This window comes from Anabrus simplex, chromosome 3 (assembly GCF_040414725.1).
Source record: "Anabrus simplex isolate iqAnaSimp1 chromosome 3, ASM4041472v1, whole genome shotgun sequence".
Taxonomy (NCBI): Eukaryota; Metazoa; Arthropoda; class Insecta; order Orthoptera; family Tettigoniidae; genus Anabrus; species Anabrus simplex.
Genome location: NC_090267.1, coordinates 514,516,461 through 514,535,113, shown reverse-complemented (window position 1 = coordinate 514,535,113; position 18,653 = coordinate 514,516,461). Strand labels below are relative to the sequence as shown.

At 39.5% G+C, this 18,653-nt stretch overlaps 1 protein-coding gene across 1 annotated transcript in view; it reads left to right on the top strand.

Moving 5' to 3' along the window:
• The window catches only part of Liprin-alpha (PTPRF interacting protein alpha), a 256,453-nt gene extending 238,306 nt beyond the window's left edge, over positions 1 to 18,147 (top strand). Inside the window, exons 21-24 of the mRNA XM_068226883.1 lie at positions 4,504 to 4,767; positions 6,337 to 6,493; positions 14,556 to 14,672; positions 16,615 to 18,147. Of these exons, the coding sequence (XP_068082984.1) occupies positions 4,504 to 4,767; positions 6,337 to 6,493; positions 14,556 to 14,672; positions 16,615 to 16,701 (625 nt within the window). The 3' untranslated portion in view covers positions 16,702 to 18,147. The remainder of the gene's footprint in view (positions 1 to 4,503; positions 4,768 to 6,336; positions 6,494 to 14,555; positions 14,673 to 16,614) is intronic.
• The last annotated feature ends 506 nt before the right edge of the window (positions 18,148 to 18,653 follow it).

Genomic DNA, 18,653 nt, shown 5'->3' with positions numbered 1-18,653 from the left:
TGTTGATAAGGTGGAACCTTTTCTTATCTATATATTATCCACCATCTAGGTGATAAGCAAGCCACCTCTGTGATGCAGATGTAGCCTAAGCCCTTTAGAAATGAACTTTCTGTTAAAAATATTTGCATAAATCCCTAGAATGTCCCTGAAGAGAGTAACTAATTGCTTCAATCCTCTGCGGTTGGGGAAGAGGTGCCTAAAAGGGGAACCGGGAGTGTGAGTCTCCTTGTGAGGTTTGCGAGGTGTATGAAATTTTTCATTTTCACACCCCTTTTGGCCCTACCCATTCTTTTGCCAATATTTTCCTCCTGATAGTGTTGTACTTTCTCTTAAAACAGTCACTACTGCCATCTATTGCTTCATTATGTTATTTGTCAGAGTATAAGATGTATTCCATTGTATGAGATGCATGCAAAAGAATGGAAGATTTTCTTGGGGGGAGAAATTAAAAAATTAAAGAAAAATATACATAACTGAGGATAAGAATAGTTTACTGACCTTAAGGAGTCTACTTCCTTTGCTGTCTTCAGAAGTTCCTTCCTCATTTAATGCATTAGAAATGGAATCCTCAGATTCACAGAGATGACGACCCTCGCTTCCATCTAGGATGTTTCTGATATCACACTTCAAAAGACACTTCACAACTGAATTCTCATTGATCTTAGACCAGGACGTTTGTCCCATTCACAAAGTTGAGTAATGGTTGGCCATTTACTTGAGATGGATGCAAAAACAAAATGCTCTTTAATTGTTAACTTGGAGGCATCCCAAATCAAATAAGGTTGTTCCTTACCACTTTTTTATCTGAAGGTTTTGCAAGTTGTTAGTTATGTGACAAACTATGACATAAGTCTAGTAATGTGCTACTGTTGGTGGTGCCACCTCATTGCTTATTATTGTTCGTGATTTACTTATGTTAACACTGATGCTTTCACGGCCATGACGTGGGCTTATGCCGTGTCAATCAAACAAGGTGGAGCTCTGTACAGAGAACGTTGCTCCGCATCTTCAGAAGAAAATCTCGACTGTTCACAAGGAAGTCTTCTACAATAATGAGAATTTGTGTTTCACCGTTGGAACTGTAGTGGTACGCTCATTGGTCACCAGATGGCTCATGCTGGCACAGCGGGAAGCTCCAGTTAAGCGTGTGTGCGAGTAACAGAGAGGTTGGATGTGCATTGTATGGAAAAACCTGCACCAGGCGAAGCAAACTTGAGCACGAAAGGTCATGTGATAAATTAAATAAAAACTGAGACATTAACCAATCATGTGTCTGTCACCACAATTCTATTGTTTTTGAGTTATCACTTTAATTTTATGTGCACTTATTTGTATATAAATAATCAGAATAGCCACTGACCCTCTGTGGGTGGAGAATCCAGATGAAGAATACACCCACTGTATCCCCTGCTTGTCGTAAGAGGTGACTAAAAGGGATGACTGAGGGATGATGATTTTAGAACCATGAGACTACTTGGGATTAATACCATTATGTGAGGAACACCATAGCTCGATGTTACTTGCGATTAGTACCATCCTGTGAGAAGCACCATGGATCTACGTTGCCTGTGCTGCTTTAGTAGTTATAACGGGCCGGTGACCTGGATATTGGATGCCTTTAGATAATAAGCATTAACCCAGTACTGTAATTAAGGCAGTGTAAATTGGATCCACTGATTTTTTTGTTTCACTATCATTTTTCATCATCATCATTCATTTTAGATTCTAGTCAGTGGATACATTTTTAAGTTTTAATTTTAATTTAGTTGCACCTCATACCATTAGAGACCGATGACCTAGCTGTTAGGGCCCTTTGAAAAACAATCAGCATCATCGTCATCATGTCCGGCTCCATGGCTAAATGGTTAGCGTGCTGGCCTGTGGTCACAGGGGTCCAGGGTTCGATTCCCGGCAGGGTCAGGAATTTTAACCATCATTGGTTAATTTCGCTGGCATGGGGGCCGGGTGTATGTGTTGTCTTCATCATCATTTCATCCTCATCACGGTGCGCAGGTCGCCTACGGGAGTCAAATCAAAAGACCTGCACCTGGTAGGCCGAACCCGTCCTGGGATATCTCGGCACTAAAAAAGCCATACGCCATTTCAATTTTTTTCATCATCATCATCAGTAGCACACTGAAACAGTTTCAGTGATACATGGACCACACTGTGTTGTTCTGATGAAGCTGACACTCCAGCACAAAGACCATGCTGAAAGTTTTATTAGGAATACGTCTGTGTTTCATTTGTTTCATTTATTCTTTAACTTTTGTAGTTACTTGTTAAATAGTCATAATAATTACAACTCCACGCTTCAGGTGTCTCTAGAAAAAAATCTGGTGCTCTCATTAACTCATTGCGGACCGTGGACGGCGTAAGACGTTTAAGCTTGCTCCTATGTTACGGGCCGTGGACGGCGTAAGACGTTTAATGTTCCGCGCGAAGCAATGCTGTTTATATTCGTCATCTATGCATTCTTACACCTTAGTTAGCGTTACTGGTTGTAGCAGGAAGTTGGTTGACCTTTTTGAGATAACCCTCGCGTTGAGTGGGATTATAGCTGTTTTAGCGGGAATATCTCAGCACTTCCTCGCGTGTCAAGACGGTACTTCAGATTCCAAAGCAGTGCGTGTCGTTCTTACCGAGTGTACTATAATGGCTTATAAAACAAAGTTTCTTACGGAAGATTAATTATTAGATATTGTTCACAACGAGTATTCTGGTGATGAACTTATTCCTGAAATAGACTCAGATAGTGAAAGTGAGAGTGATGAGGAAATTCCGATTCCCGAATCCAATAGGCCTATAAAGGAAAGTGAAGTGCCTGATACATATCATCCTAGTTATTGTCCACCTGTTCCATCGTTTAGAGAGAATTCAGGTATAAACGTTCAAACAGAAAATGAGCAGGATATTTTGAGTTAGGTGAGTATTTTCATGAATGACGTATTTTATCACTGTGTGTGTGAGCAGACCAATCTATACGCGAGTCAAGTGATAGGCGCGGTGTCCCGGTCTTTCACGAAGAATTCGTTCATGCAATTGTGGAAACCGATTATTCCAAAATCCTGATATAACAATGAAGACCCTGTTTTTCATACCCCGATATTTTCTAAAACAGTGTTCCGAATACGCTTCCTTCATATTCTTTCCTTTCTTCACTACAGTGACAGTAATCATTATGCCAAAAGTACAGATAGGCTGTATAAAATTAGACATATTTTGGAACCTGTGACACCTGATATCACACCCTAAATATTTACTAGAGGTTAGCACAAAGTATCATGTTTCTAACGTTTATAGTTCAGGAGTAATGGTCAATTTTATTAAGTAATGCACGTTAAGGCATTCAAGTGTCCCTCTCAGAAACAGGTAGTGAACATGTTATTACTTTACACGATTCTCTATTATTAGTCAAAACTGCCTTCGACAAACATTTTTATTTTGGTAACTGATGAATGTGATATTTATTTACTTGAGTCAGAACCTATGTATATAAATTTTAACATTTTATGATTGTGTGAAATAATAGAATATTTCAGAATAACAATTAAGGAATTCCGTCTTTAAGGGAAAAAATTAAATAATCTTCACCCAGAATCAGGAATTAACTCTCCATCACTGCATGATTCAGGACAGAGTGGGCATTGTCTGTTCTCCTCCACAGTCAAATTGTGTTGGTTCTTTGCAATAGCCTGACCAGTTGAGTAGGTAAACATTCAGCAGGTTTCATCCATGTTTGAAGGAGGTCACAACGAGGAACCCACACCTGTTCTCTGGTTCTTTGTGGAAACATAGTCGGACTGAGGAAACTTTATCTGGATTTCAACCTAGATCTTAGTGGAGTGGGTGAAACGGATTTATTTCCGCCTTCTTTTCTCTCAGCATCTACAACCACTTTCTGCCATAAATAAACCTTGTCTATAGGTAAATAAAACCAAAATTGTGGTTCATGACTACTGTGTCTCTGTACTGTATCTCTTTATTTCTTAAATTAAATTGCGTAAGACTTTTTTTTTTTTTTTGCTAGTTGCTTTACGTTGCGCAAACACAGATAGGTCTTATGGCGACGATGGGACAGGAAAGGAAGGAAGCGGGCGTGGCCTTAATTAAGGTACAGCCCCAGCATTTGCCTGGTGTGAAAATGGGAAACCACGGAAAACCATTTTCAGGGCTGCCGACAGTGGGGTTCGAACCTACTATCTCCCAAATACTCGATACTGGCCGCACTTAAGTGACTGCAGCTATCGAGCTCGGTCATAAGACTTATTACCATTCTAATCTTCAACATTTTTGCTAAGAATCAAATGCTTCCTGGCACTGTAGTATAAATATTAAATATTTATAAATGCAGTATTTCTTTCCTTTTTTTCTTTTTTTAATCACTGGTTAGTCAGATTATAAAAGTAGTTTTTCATGGAGCTACATTATTTGCTTTATTTTTATCCATGTCAAATGCTGCAAAATGTATGTTTATTCTTAGTTTGATTTATTTTGTTGCAGCAATCCTCTACATCGACTGAAGCTACGACTAGCAATACAGGAAATGGTATCCCTCACCAGCCCCTCGGCACCAAAGACATCGCGCACCACATTAGCTTTTGGAGACATGAACCATGAGTGGATCGGTAACTCGTGGTTGCCATCGTTAGGCCTGCCGCAGTACCGTACTACATTCATGGAATGTCTGGTGGACGCTAGAATGTTGGATCACTTGAATAAGAAGGATCTTCGAGGTCAGCTCAAAATGGTGGACAGCTTTCATCGGTATGTTGATCTCTAATGAAATAATAATGATGATAAGATTATTGTATACACTATCAGCATATTCCCAAGTACAAAGAATGAAACTATTTAAAAATGATAATCTCAGACCTATATTTTCTGAGTTAAATATTAAAATTAAAAATGAATTATTAAAATTATTAACAAATTACTTGTGTGTACTGGCCACCATTGCTGCTCTTCTTGATTGAGTCCTTGTTTTCTTCCTTCAATCATAGCCTCAATCACCCACCTCAGTATTGTTTCCTCATCCATCTTGTACATGTACAAACCACCTCATTTTATTTCTCTCCAGTTTGTCTGAAAGCATTTCTGTTTTGGTTTCCATCCTGACATTCTCATTTCTTACTCTGTCCTTTCTTGTCTTACCTATTATACTTCTCAAAATTTCATTTCCCTGGCCTGGATTTTACTCTCCTGTCTTTTCTGTTAGTATCCAGCTCGCAGTATGGGCTTGTAATATATCTTATACATCACCTCTTGGTACTTTCTTCTTCCATATCAAGTTCCTCACACGCTGATGAAATGCATGGCAAAAGTCCAGACACAGACATCCAGGTACGATTTCACTGTCATTTGTTTCTTTCTCACGGTCGATGTGATTGAGCGGTGTACAAGGCTGCCAACTTTTGAATTTATGAACTAGTGGTACATTGTTAGGTGAAAGCATGCTGGCTGGTGACAAAACTATTGGTCTGGATTTTGTTAGGTGTGGCTAGTGAGAAAATCATCGGTCTGGATAGGTCAGATCTGGCTAGTGAGAAAACCATCGGTCTGGATAGGTCAGGTCTGGCTAGTGAGAAAACCATCGGTCTGGATAGATTAAGTCCAGCTGGTGACAAAACCATGGGATTGTGGTTAAGCAAAGGGTGTCTAAGGGCATAAGCTTTAGGCTTTTGGCATTCTGTAAGGGATTACAGGTTGCATTTAGTTGTTTTTATTGTGCATGGGTTGGTAATGGAATGTATTTGTTTTGAGTGCTAGGACTGATGTCATATCCAATTATGTCACAGCCAATGGAAATGCTAGTGCGTGCTTCAGCAATGGAGATTGGTGTGTGCTAAATGAAATTACTGTACTTCTGGGAGCTGCTCTCCTCTACAAGGTGTTCCACATAAGATTTGTACTATTTCAAATTCCTTATAATGCTATAAAACTTAGGCTGCACTTAGTGAATTTCTACCAAACGCATTTCCCTGTTGTGTCCTCATACCGATGTCTATTCCTGCAGCCTGCATCAGTACTCAAAGCTTTCCACAATTTCAAGGTTTTTTCCTCTAGTCAACACCCCTCAATTTGCCCCCAACATCACCACCTTCAGTTTTCTATTACAATATTTTTTATTTCTCTCCTCTATGATTTTCATTATAAATGAAAAACAGAGGTGGGAAGTAATTTCTCCTTTAAGTGAATGATTTCCTTGTTTTCTTTCGCATGTAATGATTCTAAAATGAAAACAGAAAAAGTGTACTGAAAACATGTCAAGCTACAGTTGTCATTGATGATAGAGGTGCTTAGGTAAAAAAATTCAATGGTACTTTTCATTTACAGGACCAGCCTACAGTATGGTATCTCCTGTCTGAAGAGGTTGAACTACGACCGAAAGCAGCTAGAGGAGAGACGGAAAGCAGCAGAAAATGAACTCGTGGATGTTCTAGTGTGGTCAAATGAGCGAGTTATACGTTGGATAATTTCCATTGGACTGAAGGTAATTTCATATTAATAATTGGTGGAAAATTAAAAAGAACACCTGAATGCTCAAGAATTGTGAATTACGGTACAAGTTGGTTGATCATCAGGTACAGTATTAGCAAATAACTGTTCACATTGCAAACACAAATATTGATATGTGAAACACACTTCATTCTGGGTGATAATTCTGTCCTTTATGTTGCATGAAATTTGGCCTTAAGGCTTCGCAAGTCAGTCTTGCCACGTACATACATACATACATACATACATACATACATACATACATACATACATACATACATACATGACTAGATGCATATCACCCAAAATATTCACCCTTTGCCCCGACACACATTTCTCTCTGAAACAACTTTGATGGCTGCTGGCGTTACAGATCACCTCCAGTCTTATCACTGACGGAGCAAGTCTTAGTGTATCACTTAATGACTCCATGCACAAATTTACTTGTTATTTACAGCCTCCACTTGTAGTCTTGGATGATGCGATCACATCGATCTCTCCATTCCACATTGACTGTGTTGCGACTGACTCTTAATAAGTGAGTTGGTCGTGCAGCTGTGAGCAGTTTGCATTCGACAGATGGTGGGGTTGAACCCTACTGTTTGCAACGCTTAAATTGGTTTCCCCATGGTTTACCATTTTCACACTAGGCTGTATTTTAATTAAGGCCATGGCTGCTTCCTTGGTCTTTCCCATCTCATTGCCTCCAAAAGACCTAACTGAGTCAGTGGAACATTAAAATCACTTTCAAAGGTGAAGAGAGAGAGGGAAGCTCGGAAGATAATATTGCTTTGTTGCAAATATCACAGCAGGGGTACCAATCTAATATATTATAGTTATCTCTGTAAACTATTACGGCACAACTAAGTACGTACATAGTGCTTACAGACTGCTTTGCCTTTTGGTATTGAATCTTGCAGCTTCTGTGAATAAACTCAGCACCTCCTTTTGATTCTGTGTCTCTTAGTTGGGCTGCGTAGCTTAGACGGTAGAGCAGTGCTCTTCTGGACCCAACTTGGCAGAGGAGTAAGAGAAGGGAAAGGAATTATAGAAATAAAGGGACATTATGCTGAAATTGTGGAGAGCTGGGGAAGTGAACTGATGCAGGAGAGATCAGTAACAGGGAAATACATTAAACCAGAGTGTGAGAAACCTGGTGTGCCAGTGAAGTATAAAGAGGTGATGTACAAGGTGTACTACTGCCCAATATTGACATATGCAGTAGAGACCTGGACACTAACAAAAGGCAGGAGAATAAAATCCAGGCCAGTGAAATGAAACTGTGATACAAGAAACAAGAAAGGACAGAGTAGAAAATGAGGACGGGCATATTGCGAAATCTTTACGACAGAATGGAGAGGGATAAACTTTAGTGGTTTGGACATGTTGAGAGGTTGGAAGAGGGAAGGATGCCAAAGCAGTTGATAAGAACCCAGATAGACGGACTAAGGCAGTTGAAAATGATAAAGAATACTATTATTAGAAGAAATCTGAATTGCAGCACAGTTAGGGAGGAAAAATGGTGGTTGGATAGAGGAAGATGGAAAGGTGCCAGGAACTTGCCAACCTGGTGGGAACGGAAGAGGGAAATGGTTGATGGTGATGGTGAAGACAATGCAAGCATCTTAAATTATTCACCATATTCTTATACTTATTTTCCTACTACGTGATGCAATTCTGCTTCGTACTATTAAGGCATGTGATTACTACCACTTCACTTAAGTTCACTTTGCTGCTCTGTCAGTGTACAAGCTGTTAGAAGTTAGGGTAAGGTGAAATACACTGAAAATACTAGCCTAGTAACTTAGTTCTTACTACTCGAATATGAAAGAAGGCACTAAACTAGGATGTTCTATGCAAAAGCTGTGGATACATAATGCTAAGATACTAATTAATGTACTGCTTAACTGAGCACAGTTTCAAGTATTTAGGATCCACCATGTCTGTTGATGATAATCTGGATTTAGAAATTTCCTGTCAAAATCAGGCTGCATGGTCTAACTGGAGAAGATTGTCTGGTGTCCTCCATGACAGGAGACTAAATATCCAAACAAAGGGGAAAGCCTATAAATGTGTACCAAGACCTGCAATGCTGTATGCTGTAGAAACTTGGTCAACGGTGCAGCTAAAAGTAGGCTGTATGGGGTTACAAGGAAAGACCGCATCGAGAATTCCTTTGTACGAGGCAGTGCTAAAGTGACTGAAATATCTAGGAAGGTCCAAGAAAGACGATTGGTCTGATGTGACCATATTGCAATGAAACCTTGATTTTCCGTGTTTGGATCGACCATAAAACAAAACTTACAACACGGGAAATCGGAAAATCCAGTAATGAATGAAAACCATAAAAAATTTGACTAGACATCACAAAAATGAAATATGTATAATTATAATCTTACAAATACTCCTAAACCAAACCAAACTACAGCTCAAATGGTCCTTAGTCCACTGAGGGACCGCTGCTAAGCCCGAAGATTATGAGGTAATGCATGGTCAATGTGACTAATCCTTCTGGCTGTTATTCCTGGCTCTCTAGATCGGAGTCGCCATCTCGCCATTAGATACCTGGTCAATTGAAGGTAATTACGTAGGCTGAGTGGAGCTGGAACCACCACTCATATCCAGATAAAAATGCCTGACCTGGCCGGAAATCGAACCTGGGCCCTCTGGGTGAGAGCCAGGCAATTTAGACCGTGGGACCGGCTTCAAACATTACCGGTATGCGAGTTAAAAATCTCGATCCTTTATATTCAATTAACGGGGAAACTGCGTCATTTTCCCATTGAAACTTCTTTCAGTTCAGCAACTTTGATCAGCCAAACTCTTCGAAAAATCTAATAACGGCAAACTAAACAACAATCGACTGCAAGTAGTTTTTAATTCTGTAATTTAATAAAATAAAGCACATTAGATACAAAAGCACCTGCACTTCTTTTCGTAATCTCCCATTGTTATTTGGTCACTGGTGTACTGTTCATAGTCAGTTTTGAAATCAGGTACCATGTAAATTAGGCCTACAGCGAATTTCAAAGGTTATGTTGAACTTGAGAATACTGTTTAGAATTTAGGTATTGATTCTCAAAAGTTCTCGATTGCATTACAGGTATATTCAGCTCTGCTAGTCACTTATCACAATCAAATTGGAAAGAGAAAAAATATCATCAAAACTTCAGAAATTACAGTTATTCGTGACCTTGAGCTCAGCTGGAAAGTGCGCTGCTGCACAAGTCAGTACGAGTGCGACACGATACTGTACAAACTTTTTAAATGCAACATGTGCAAATAAAACTACTGTGGCTTTTAACACATTTTAATACAAAAAAAGTAAAATTCCCAGTCTTATATTAGGACCTGGCAATCTCGAGACCTTCTGTGGCTTTATATATTTAAGGTGCAACATCCATTCTGGTTTCGATAACATAATTGTATACGATAATATTAAAATACTAGGTTTGTGTTAAGAAGGAGCAGTTTCGATTTGTGCCTGAAAGCCCAGTGCCCTGAGGAAAGTGCCAAAAACCTGTTTGACAATACAATTGAAAAAAGTAAAAATATAAACACGTAATCCTGGACATAATGTGGACATTTTACAAGTATGAACATTTGACAAAACACGTTCCGTCTTCAAGTAGAGCTGTCGTAATGCACTCAGTCTCCTTCCAATTGTGGCCACTCTCTGCTTTATGATTTTTGAGGTTTCTCTAAACAGTACCACCCAAATTCAATGTTAAGATGATCCCTTGTACATGTTCACCACCGCTCGCTTTTCCGGTACAGTACTTGCTCTAGTTATCGCAATGAAGGGGCATTAACGCCAAACCGTGCGAGTTGGCCATGTGGTTAGGAGCTCGCATCCGGGAGATAGTGGCTTCGTACCCCACTGTTGGCAGCCCTGAAGATGGTTTTCCATGGTTTCCCATTTCCCATTTTCACACCAGGCAAATGTTAGGGCTGTACCTTAATTAAAGCCACGGCCGCTTCCTTCCCCTAGGCCTTTCCTATCCCATCATTGCCATAAGACCTATCTGTGTCAGTGCGACGTAAAGCAACTAGCATTAATCCCAAGATTCACAAGTACACCGTAGCCGTTCTTTTGTGATAGACAGTTTGTTGAAAAACGCTTGATCGAGGATTTAGCATTGATGTGACTGAAATTTCTGGACGGTTGATCTGGGAAATCATTTCTTCGAGGAACGGATAATGCAGGATTTTTACAACATGGTTTAATTAGGAGCTTGCCGGACCACGTAATTTGAATGGATATTCCGAGAAAATGTAGTTTCCGGAAATGGATAGTCAAGGTTCCACTGTAAGTGCAGGGATGAGAACTATGTGGGAAGGAGAACACTTTTCTTGGACTGGAAAGTAGAAGGGAGAGAGATGGACTCAGAAGAAGATGGATGGATGGCGTGCGGGAAGATCTCGAGGAGAGGAGATTAACCCCTATGCACCCGTAAGTGGACTGGTACATGCTCGAGCGGCTGGGCCAGGAACCCACAAGCAGACTGATACACCGGGATTCAAGGTCGGATATTGGAGACATTTGTGACATCTGTTGGCTTTTTCTGGAAACATTTCTAATTGAAATCTGTTCTTGGTGTCTCAAAATGTCACCAGAGTGCTCTGGTATGCTTCTTTGGCAAAGAGAATTGATTAAAATATTGATCGAGAAATCTGTATTCTGTTGTTGTGAGGATGGCTGAGAAGGAAGTTGCTTGCTCGCGCGAATGCTCAGTAATAGCGAAATTCAAAGCATATTTGATTTTTTAGGCTCTGATTTCAGCAGTCTTAGTGAGGAAGAAGTTATTAGTGATCCTGTGCACGAATGAACACGAAATATATCACCAGAGATCTTTCGCGTAGTAATATTGAACGACATGGAATGCCGAATGAACTTTCTCCCGCCCCTCATGATCCGATTGCGACTGCCGGATTTGAACCTATGATCTTGGTACCTGGATATGAACACTTTACCACTGATCCTCAGACTGAATAATAATAATAATAATAATAATAATAATAATAATAATAATAATAATAATACACCGAGTGAGACATACAGCTGTAAGTTCGTATTTGGGATATAGGTTCGAATCTCATCATTCGCTTACTCGTGATTTGTTTCCTATTAGTTCCTTATTTCCAAATCAGGCAAATGTTAGGCTTAGGTCATATTGGTATTCTATTATTTCCTTATTTCAAAATCATGCAAATGTTAGGCTCGTGTCGTATAATTAAGGCCATAACACGCACTAAAGAACTTCTGAGGTGAGATAAGTTAATGAAAAATGTAAGATTTCAAAGGAATTTTTTTATGTGTTATATTTCTGGATTGTTCCGTTTTTTGTGTCATGAGCAATAGCGTGGAATTTCTCAGTAATATAAAACAGGTCCCGTGATAATACGCGCACTTGATCACCCACTATACAGTTTTAACCAAAAGCTTGCAACACCCAGGTTGCACACTAAAAAGTTGGCGGATTCCTAGCAATGTCAGAGCAAAGGGCGGGTGGGTGCATATGGGTTAACAGAAAATGTAATTTGGAACCATGGGAAATGGAAACAACTTATCAGAAATGTCGAGCCTGCATGATCGGGAAAAGATGATGATGATAATGATACAGTGGAACCTCAATTCCTCTTTTTTGGAGGGACCACGGAAAAAAACGTACAACATGGGAAAACGGAAAATCCGGGAATGAATGAACCGTCAACAATTTGGCTAAACATCACAAAAATGAAATATGTAGATACACTTATAATCTTACATACGCCCTTAAACCAAACCAAGCTACAGCCCCAATGGGCCTTCCGCCTACCAAGCGACCACCCTCGGTCCGAAGGCCTGCAGATTACGAGGTGGTGCATGGTCAGTGTGACGAATCCTCTCGGCCATTATTCCTGGCTCTCTAGACTGGGGTCGCCAAATCACGATTAAATAGCTCCTCAATTAAAGGTAATTGTAGAATGACTGAACCAGCCCCCATATCCAGGTAAAAATGCCTGACCTGGCCAGTAATCGAACCCGGGCCCTCCGGGCAAGAGGCAGGCAAGTTAGACCGCGGGGCTGGCTTCAAACGTTAATTACTGGTACGCGACTTAAAAATCCTGAAACTTTACATTCAGTTTTACCGGGAAATTTTGTCATATTCCTTTGAAAACTTCTTTCAGTTCAGCAACTTTGATCAGCCAAACTCTTCGAAAAATCTAATTAATAACCGTAACGCAAAGCCAAACAACAATCAAGCATAAGTAGTTTTTCATTCTCTAATCTAATAAAATAAAGCACATTAGATACAATAGCGTCCAACATGATGCCAAAATCCTTCCTTTTTAAATCTTCCATTGTAATTTGGTCACCGGTATACTGTTCCTAGTCAGTTTATGGAAATCTTGTACCACGTAAATTAGGCCTACATCGACTTTTAAAGGTTATGTTGAACTCGAGAATATGGTTTCGAAAGTATCAATCCTCAAGTTCTCGAATGCATTACCATACCTATATTTAGTTCTGCCCATTACTAATCACAATCAAACTGGAAAGAGAAAAAATATCATTAACACTTCCGAAATTACAATTATTCGCCACCTTGAGTTCAGCTGGAAAGAGCGCTCACTGTACAAGTCGGTACAAGTGCGAAATGATACTAAGTTTTTAAATGTAACGTGTGCATATAAAACGACTGCGGTTTTTATAACATATTAACAGAAAAATGTGAAATTCCCAGTCTTATATTAGGACAAAAACAGTAATAGGCAATCCCAAAACCTCCCATGGCTTTATGTATCGGTATGTAAGGTGCAACGTCTGTTCTGGTCTCGATAACATAATCATATACAATAATATTAAAATACTACTGTAAATTTGTGTTACTTAAGAAGGAGCAGTTTCGATTCCTGCCTGAAAGCCCAGTGACTATACAGTGCCCTGAGCGAAATGCCAAAAACCTGTTCAGTGATACACTCGAAGAAAGTTAAAAAAAAATCTAACCCTGGACATGTAGACGTTTTGCAAGTACAAACATTTGATGAAACTCGTTCCGTCTTCAAATAGAGCTGTTGAAATGCACTCTGTCTCCTTCCAATTGTCGTGGGCACTCTTTTCTTTACGATCTTCAAATTACCACACTGATGGGATGTCAACACCAAGATCCGTAAGTATGCCGTAGCCATCCTTTCATATGATCCAGTTTCTTGAGAAACGTGTGATCGAGAATGTAGCGTTGATGGGACTGAAATTTCTGGACGGTTGAGCCGGGAAATCGTTTGTACGAGGAACGGATAATGTGGGATTTTTACAACATGATTTAATTAGGATGCTCTCGGGACCACGTAATTTGAATGAATAATACGGGAAAACGTAGTTTCCAGGAACGTATAATCGAGGTTCTACTGTAATGATTTAACTGAGCACAAATATATATAACCAATATGGCTGCACAACAATCAGCTTCCTGCAAAATTAGCAAATGACAGTAAAGAAGGAAAGAAAGACTTACAAATAGAGAAGTATGGTGTGGTCGTTAGTGAGCTTATTGAAGGTGTCTAGAATTGTTCGCCGTTTGGAGGACTGTGAAAGAGGCACATCTGTTTACTATCTGCGTCTGACGAGAAGGTGCGGCACAAGTAACAAGCATTATTGCAGTACATATAATGTGTAACTAAGCAGTACCACTTTGAAACTTCTCAACAGCACTTCACCGCAGACTTATTGTCGGGCCTTGAGACTTAAGATACGTGCATGCGTCCATGCGAATTCTTGTTAGAGGACCATTGTACAGGGGTTCGTGAGATAGACAATCGGGGGAAAATGAAACCAAAGGGTGGAATTCCTTATAATCCATGTCCATGATTTAAAAAAACCTCATGGTATTATCCAAGAGTTTGAAATGTATAAACAAAAAGACAATTTTACAGTATATACAAATGATTCATCTCTTTACTTATGTTAATTTATTAATTTAACTAGGTCTAAATTAAATGTTTAAATGTTAGAATTTAGCCAACCATCCAGAAGGCTATTTACTGAAGTAATGATATTGCTTTCTCCAATTTAGGAGTACGCTAATAACCTGCTGGAATCAGGTGTGCACGGGGCACTTCTTGCTCTGGACGAGAGTTTTGACTCCAACAGCATGGCTCTGGCATTGCAGATACCTACACAAAACACTCAGGTATGATAATACGATGTCTTAAAATAAGTTGTGTGCAAGTGTTTTTTTGTTCATGCTACCGGGCGAGTTGGCCGTGCGATTAGGGGCACGCAGCTGTGAGCTCACATCCAGGAGATGGTGGGTTCGAACCCCACTGTCGGCAGCCCTGAAGAAAAAGAAGATGGTTATCTGTGGCTTCCCATTTTTCACCAGGCAAATGCTGGGGCTGTACCGTAATTAAGGCCATGGCCCTTTCCTTTCCATTTCTAGGCTTTTCCTGTCCCATCGTTGCTATAAGACCTATCTGTGTCGGTGCAACGTAAAGCCAATTTAAAAAAAAGAAAAAAAGTTGTTGTACATTACTGGTGTAAGGTAAAAAATGATTCCTGAGTGATGATCTTTTTTAAAATGTATTTTTAAGGGGTCGGATTGTTTGTGGTTTCTCAGGTCTTATTTATTTGAAACATAAATATCACCTACATTCATTATACTACATGTTGCAAATTACAAAATCATTTAAGACAGTAGAAATTACTTGAATACTCTTCCATTTATCCTTGATAGTCCTTTCAAAATATCCTATCTTGAGGTGTATTATATTCTTACTTAGTTCCAGTCACATAGCATTAAAATTAAGTGATCGTTTACCTCAGCCTTTATTTGTAATGAATTAACAACTGCTACTGGCCACGTTATTTACGCATTTCTTATCGAAGCATGCTCTTCTCTTTCATTTCAAATTTTGTGTACAGTCCACCAGCCGACAGGTATTACTAATCAACTCCAACATGGCCTTCGAATGTCGACGAGAGGGCTCGCTAGTGCACATCGCGAGAAAATGATACTGAAGATGATAGATCGCATTCAGTATAATCGCTGGAGTACATAAATATCTATAACAGGAAAATAATGCATGCTTAATCACTCGTAATAATAGATTCGCCAGTATCCAGTATTCGGGAGATAGTAGGTTCGAACCCCACTGTCGGCAGCTGTGAAAATGGTTTTCCGTGGTTTCCCATTTTCACACCAGGCAAATGCTGGGGCTGTACCTTAATTAAGGCCACGGCCGCTTCCTTCCCACTCCTAGTCCTTCCCTGCCCCATCGTCGCCATAAGACCTATCTGTGTCGGTGCGACGTAAAGCAACTAGGAAAAAAAATATAAAAAAATAAATAGATTCATCAGTGACAGGGTTCTCGCTGTAACCGCAGTTTAATGTAGGAATTTTCAAGGGACAGAAAAAAACCTGCCATTACAGCAGGGTTTTTGCAGTAGCGGATATCTGTTGTACATTCCTAACTGGTAGTTTAACTTCAGAAACTTTGTTCCTTTCCAATACTTGCATTAATCCTGTTCGGATTCTCTTCTCCTTTTGTGTTGTGTTCATACTATGTTCTTAATATTTTACCGCCTGTATTCATCTATGTCTTATGTTTCCTCCCATTTCTTGCATTTGTCTGGCTCTTCTTATCCTGCACTACCTACTTCAAGACTGAAGATCGTTGAGGGGACGTCTCGACAGATCCTCAGTCTAGATGCGGGAAACACTGTGATTGATGAGGGGAATGACCCTCTATTTGAAGGTTGTCCTTGACCTTTTGTGTCCTCTTACTATTGTTACAGAGAAAGTGGCTGTGCGGTGTGAGCTTGCATTTGAACCCCACTGTCGGCAGCCCTGAAGGTAGTTTTCCATGGTTTCCCATTTTCACACCAGGTTGTACTTTAATTAAGGCCACGGCTGCTTCCATCTCGCTCCTATCCTTTTCCTATCTCATCCTCACCATAATACCTATCCATGTCAGTGCAACATAAAGCAAAATTATGAAATTGTTACTGTTGCTGTACCTTGTACACTGACCCCACAGTGTGTTCATCCTCTTCATGCCTCTACAAATGACTTGATTTGTATAAATATTCTTGCCATGTCTTTCAATATGTTCAATTCCAATTTGGTTTTACAGGCACGTCAGATGTTGGACGTGGAGTTCAACAATCTTCTGGCCATCGCCACAGAACGGAGAGTAGAATCGGAGCTACCCAAGTCTTGATATTACACCACTCGACATCCTCACACCTAAGCTCTCGGTCGGACAAGTGATGCAGCCTACGCATGGCGGCCAGTACTTGGAGACTTGTATACTACGATATCGGTTGATGTTTTATTCCATTGTGCGTTCATATTTTTTTTGTAATTCATTTTGATTTTCAGCCAGCGCTGAATCTCTATTCCCCTAGTCTATGTCGTGTCCAGGTGTCGAAGACAGTCGAGTGAAACAAACCCCACGCTACCTCCATCCTCAAAGAATGTGAAGTTTGTAAGTTGTGTATGATGAATAGAATGAAAATAGTGATGTGTTTCGTCGACAACAAAGAGCTTTAAGAATATTAATAAGTAAAATATAACTGCATAATTGTATCAGCCAGTGCCATTACGAGACACACCTGCGGAACATGAAGTCAATATCTCCGCTTACCGTATTGTGTATCGTGTAAGTAATTTGCTCCTAAATATTATATACCAATTCCAGTAGTTCTTAAATGAGTCCTTTCTTTCTGTGTCATCAACCATCCAAGCCCCTGTCCTGTACTTTAAGAAACTGGTGCTGTATTTTAAGAAAGCATACAATTCTTAAATAAAATAGTAATAATAATCAATAATAATAGATTATTATTATTATTATTATTATTATTATTATTATTATTATTATTATTATTATTATTATTATTATTATTATTATTATTTCATGAATTAAATGGGATTGAACATGTTGGAACTTAGAGAAAATTTATGAGCCTAGATACTGTACAAAGTGAAACTGTAATCAGAGACGATATGCATGGCTTACTAATATGATACTATGATACTAGTTGAATGCAATGGTTACCAAAGTTGTTGGCAAATGTATAAAAGTTGAAAAATATTAAAAAAGACATGTACAAAAGTGTTGGCAAAGGATGCTACTTGTCTTAAACCTGTCTAGTATTCCAGTATTATTTTATATTCTGATAATAATGTCCCTCAAAATAAGATATTCCAGACATAGAACTATGTGTTGTTCTCTTTCATGCTACACATCATTAGGTACAGTGATGCAGTAAAATGGACCAAGAAAATTGTGGATGGACTAGCTTATGTAGTGAGCACATTCACTACAGGCCTAATTAACGTGGAACAGTCCGTAAGCTATGTCCGGTGTACAGGGAACAGTGTTTTTCTATGAGCAGCTTTGTTTTATTGATATTTCAAGGCTGATATAGCAGTTTTTAAGAAAATAACTTTACATATTTTTTTAAGTGTCTTTATCATTGAGTTTTACCTCGTAACAGAGGGAATAGTGTCATAGACTATCGTAATTTTATGCTGAATTTTTGTAAACCCCTGCAAAGTACAAGATCTAACTTGTAAACATGACCTGGAAACTATGACATACTACTAAATATCTTTAAGGGAACTTGGATGTCAGTATGTTACCATACGAGAGGTTTAACTGATGGTAGTGGTGATTATTGTTTTAAGAGGAAGAACAAGTAGGCAACCATCCTCTATATAACACTAATCAGAGAAAAACTGGAAGGGATCCGACGCTTCGAAAAATGAAGGTATCGGCCAATGAAGACGCGGGCCACGAAGGGCATGAAAATGAAAGCCTCGAGTGCTCTAATACCATTGGGGTTTGGAAAAGAACAAGAGTTGACCAAGGGAGGTCGGATATGATAGATGAACGTGAGGAGTCTGACACAAGTAAGTGGAAAGAATGCCAGGACTCAGCTAAGGGCCCTGTGGTCGCCAACTCACGCTCCAAAGTTAAGAGCCCCAGGGGCGCTTAACTGATGAGGTGTACATTTGAAAGCAGTTCTCTCAGCAATGGTCAGGTGATTTTATAACTAACTAGCAGTACGCATTGAACTGAGAGTTAGAAATTGGATTTGAACACTGCAATTAACAATTAGCAATAGTAAACAGTCCTCTGAGCCATCTATCTCCAAGTAGTGGAACATT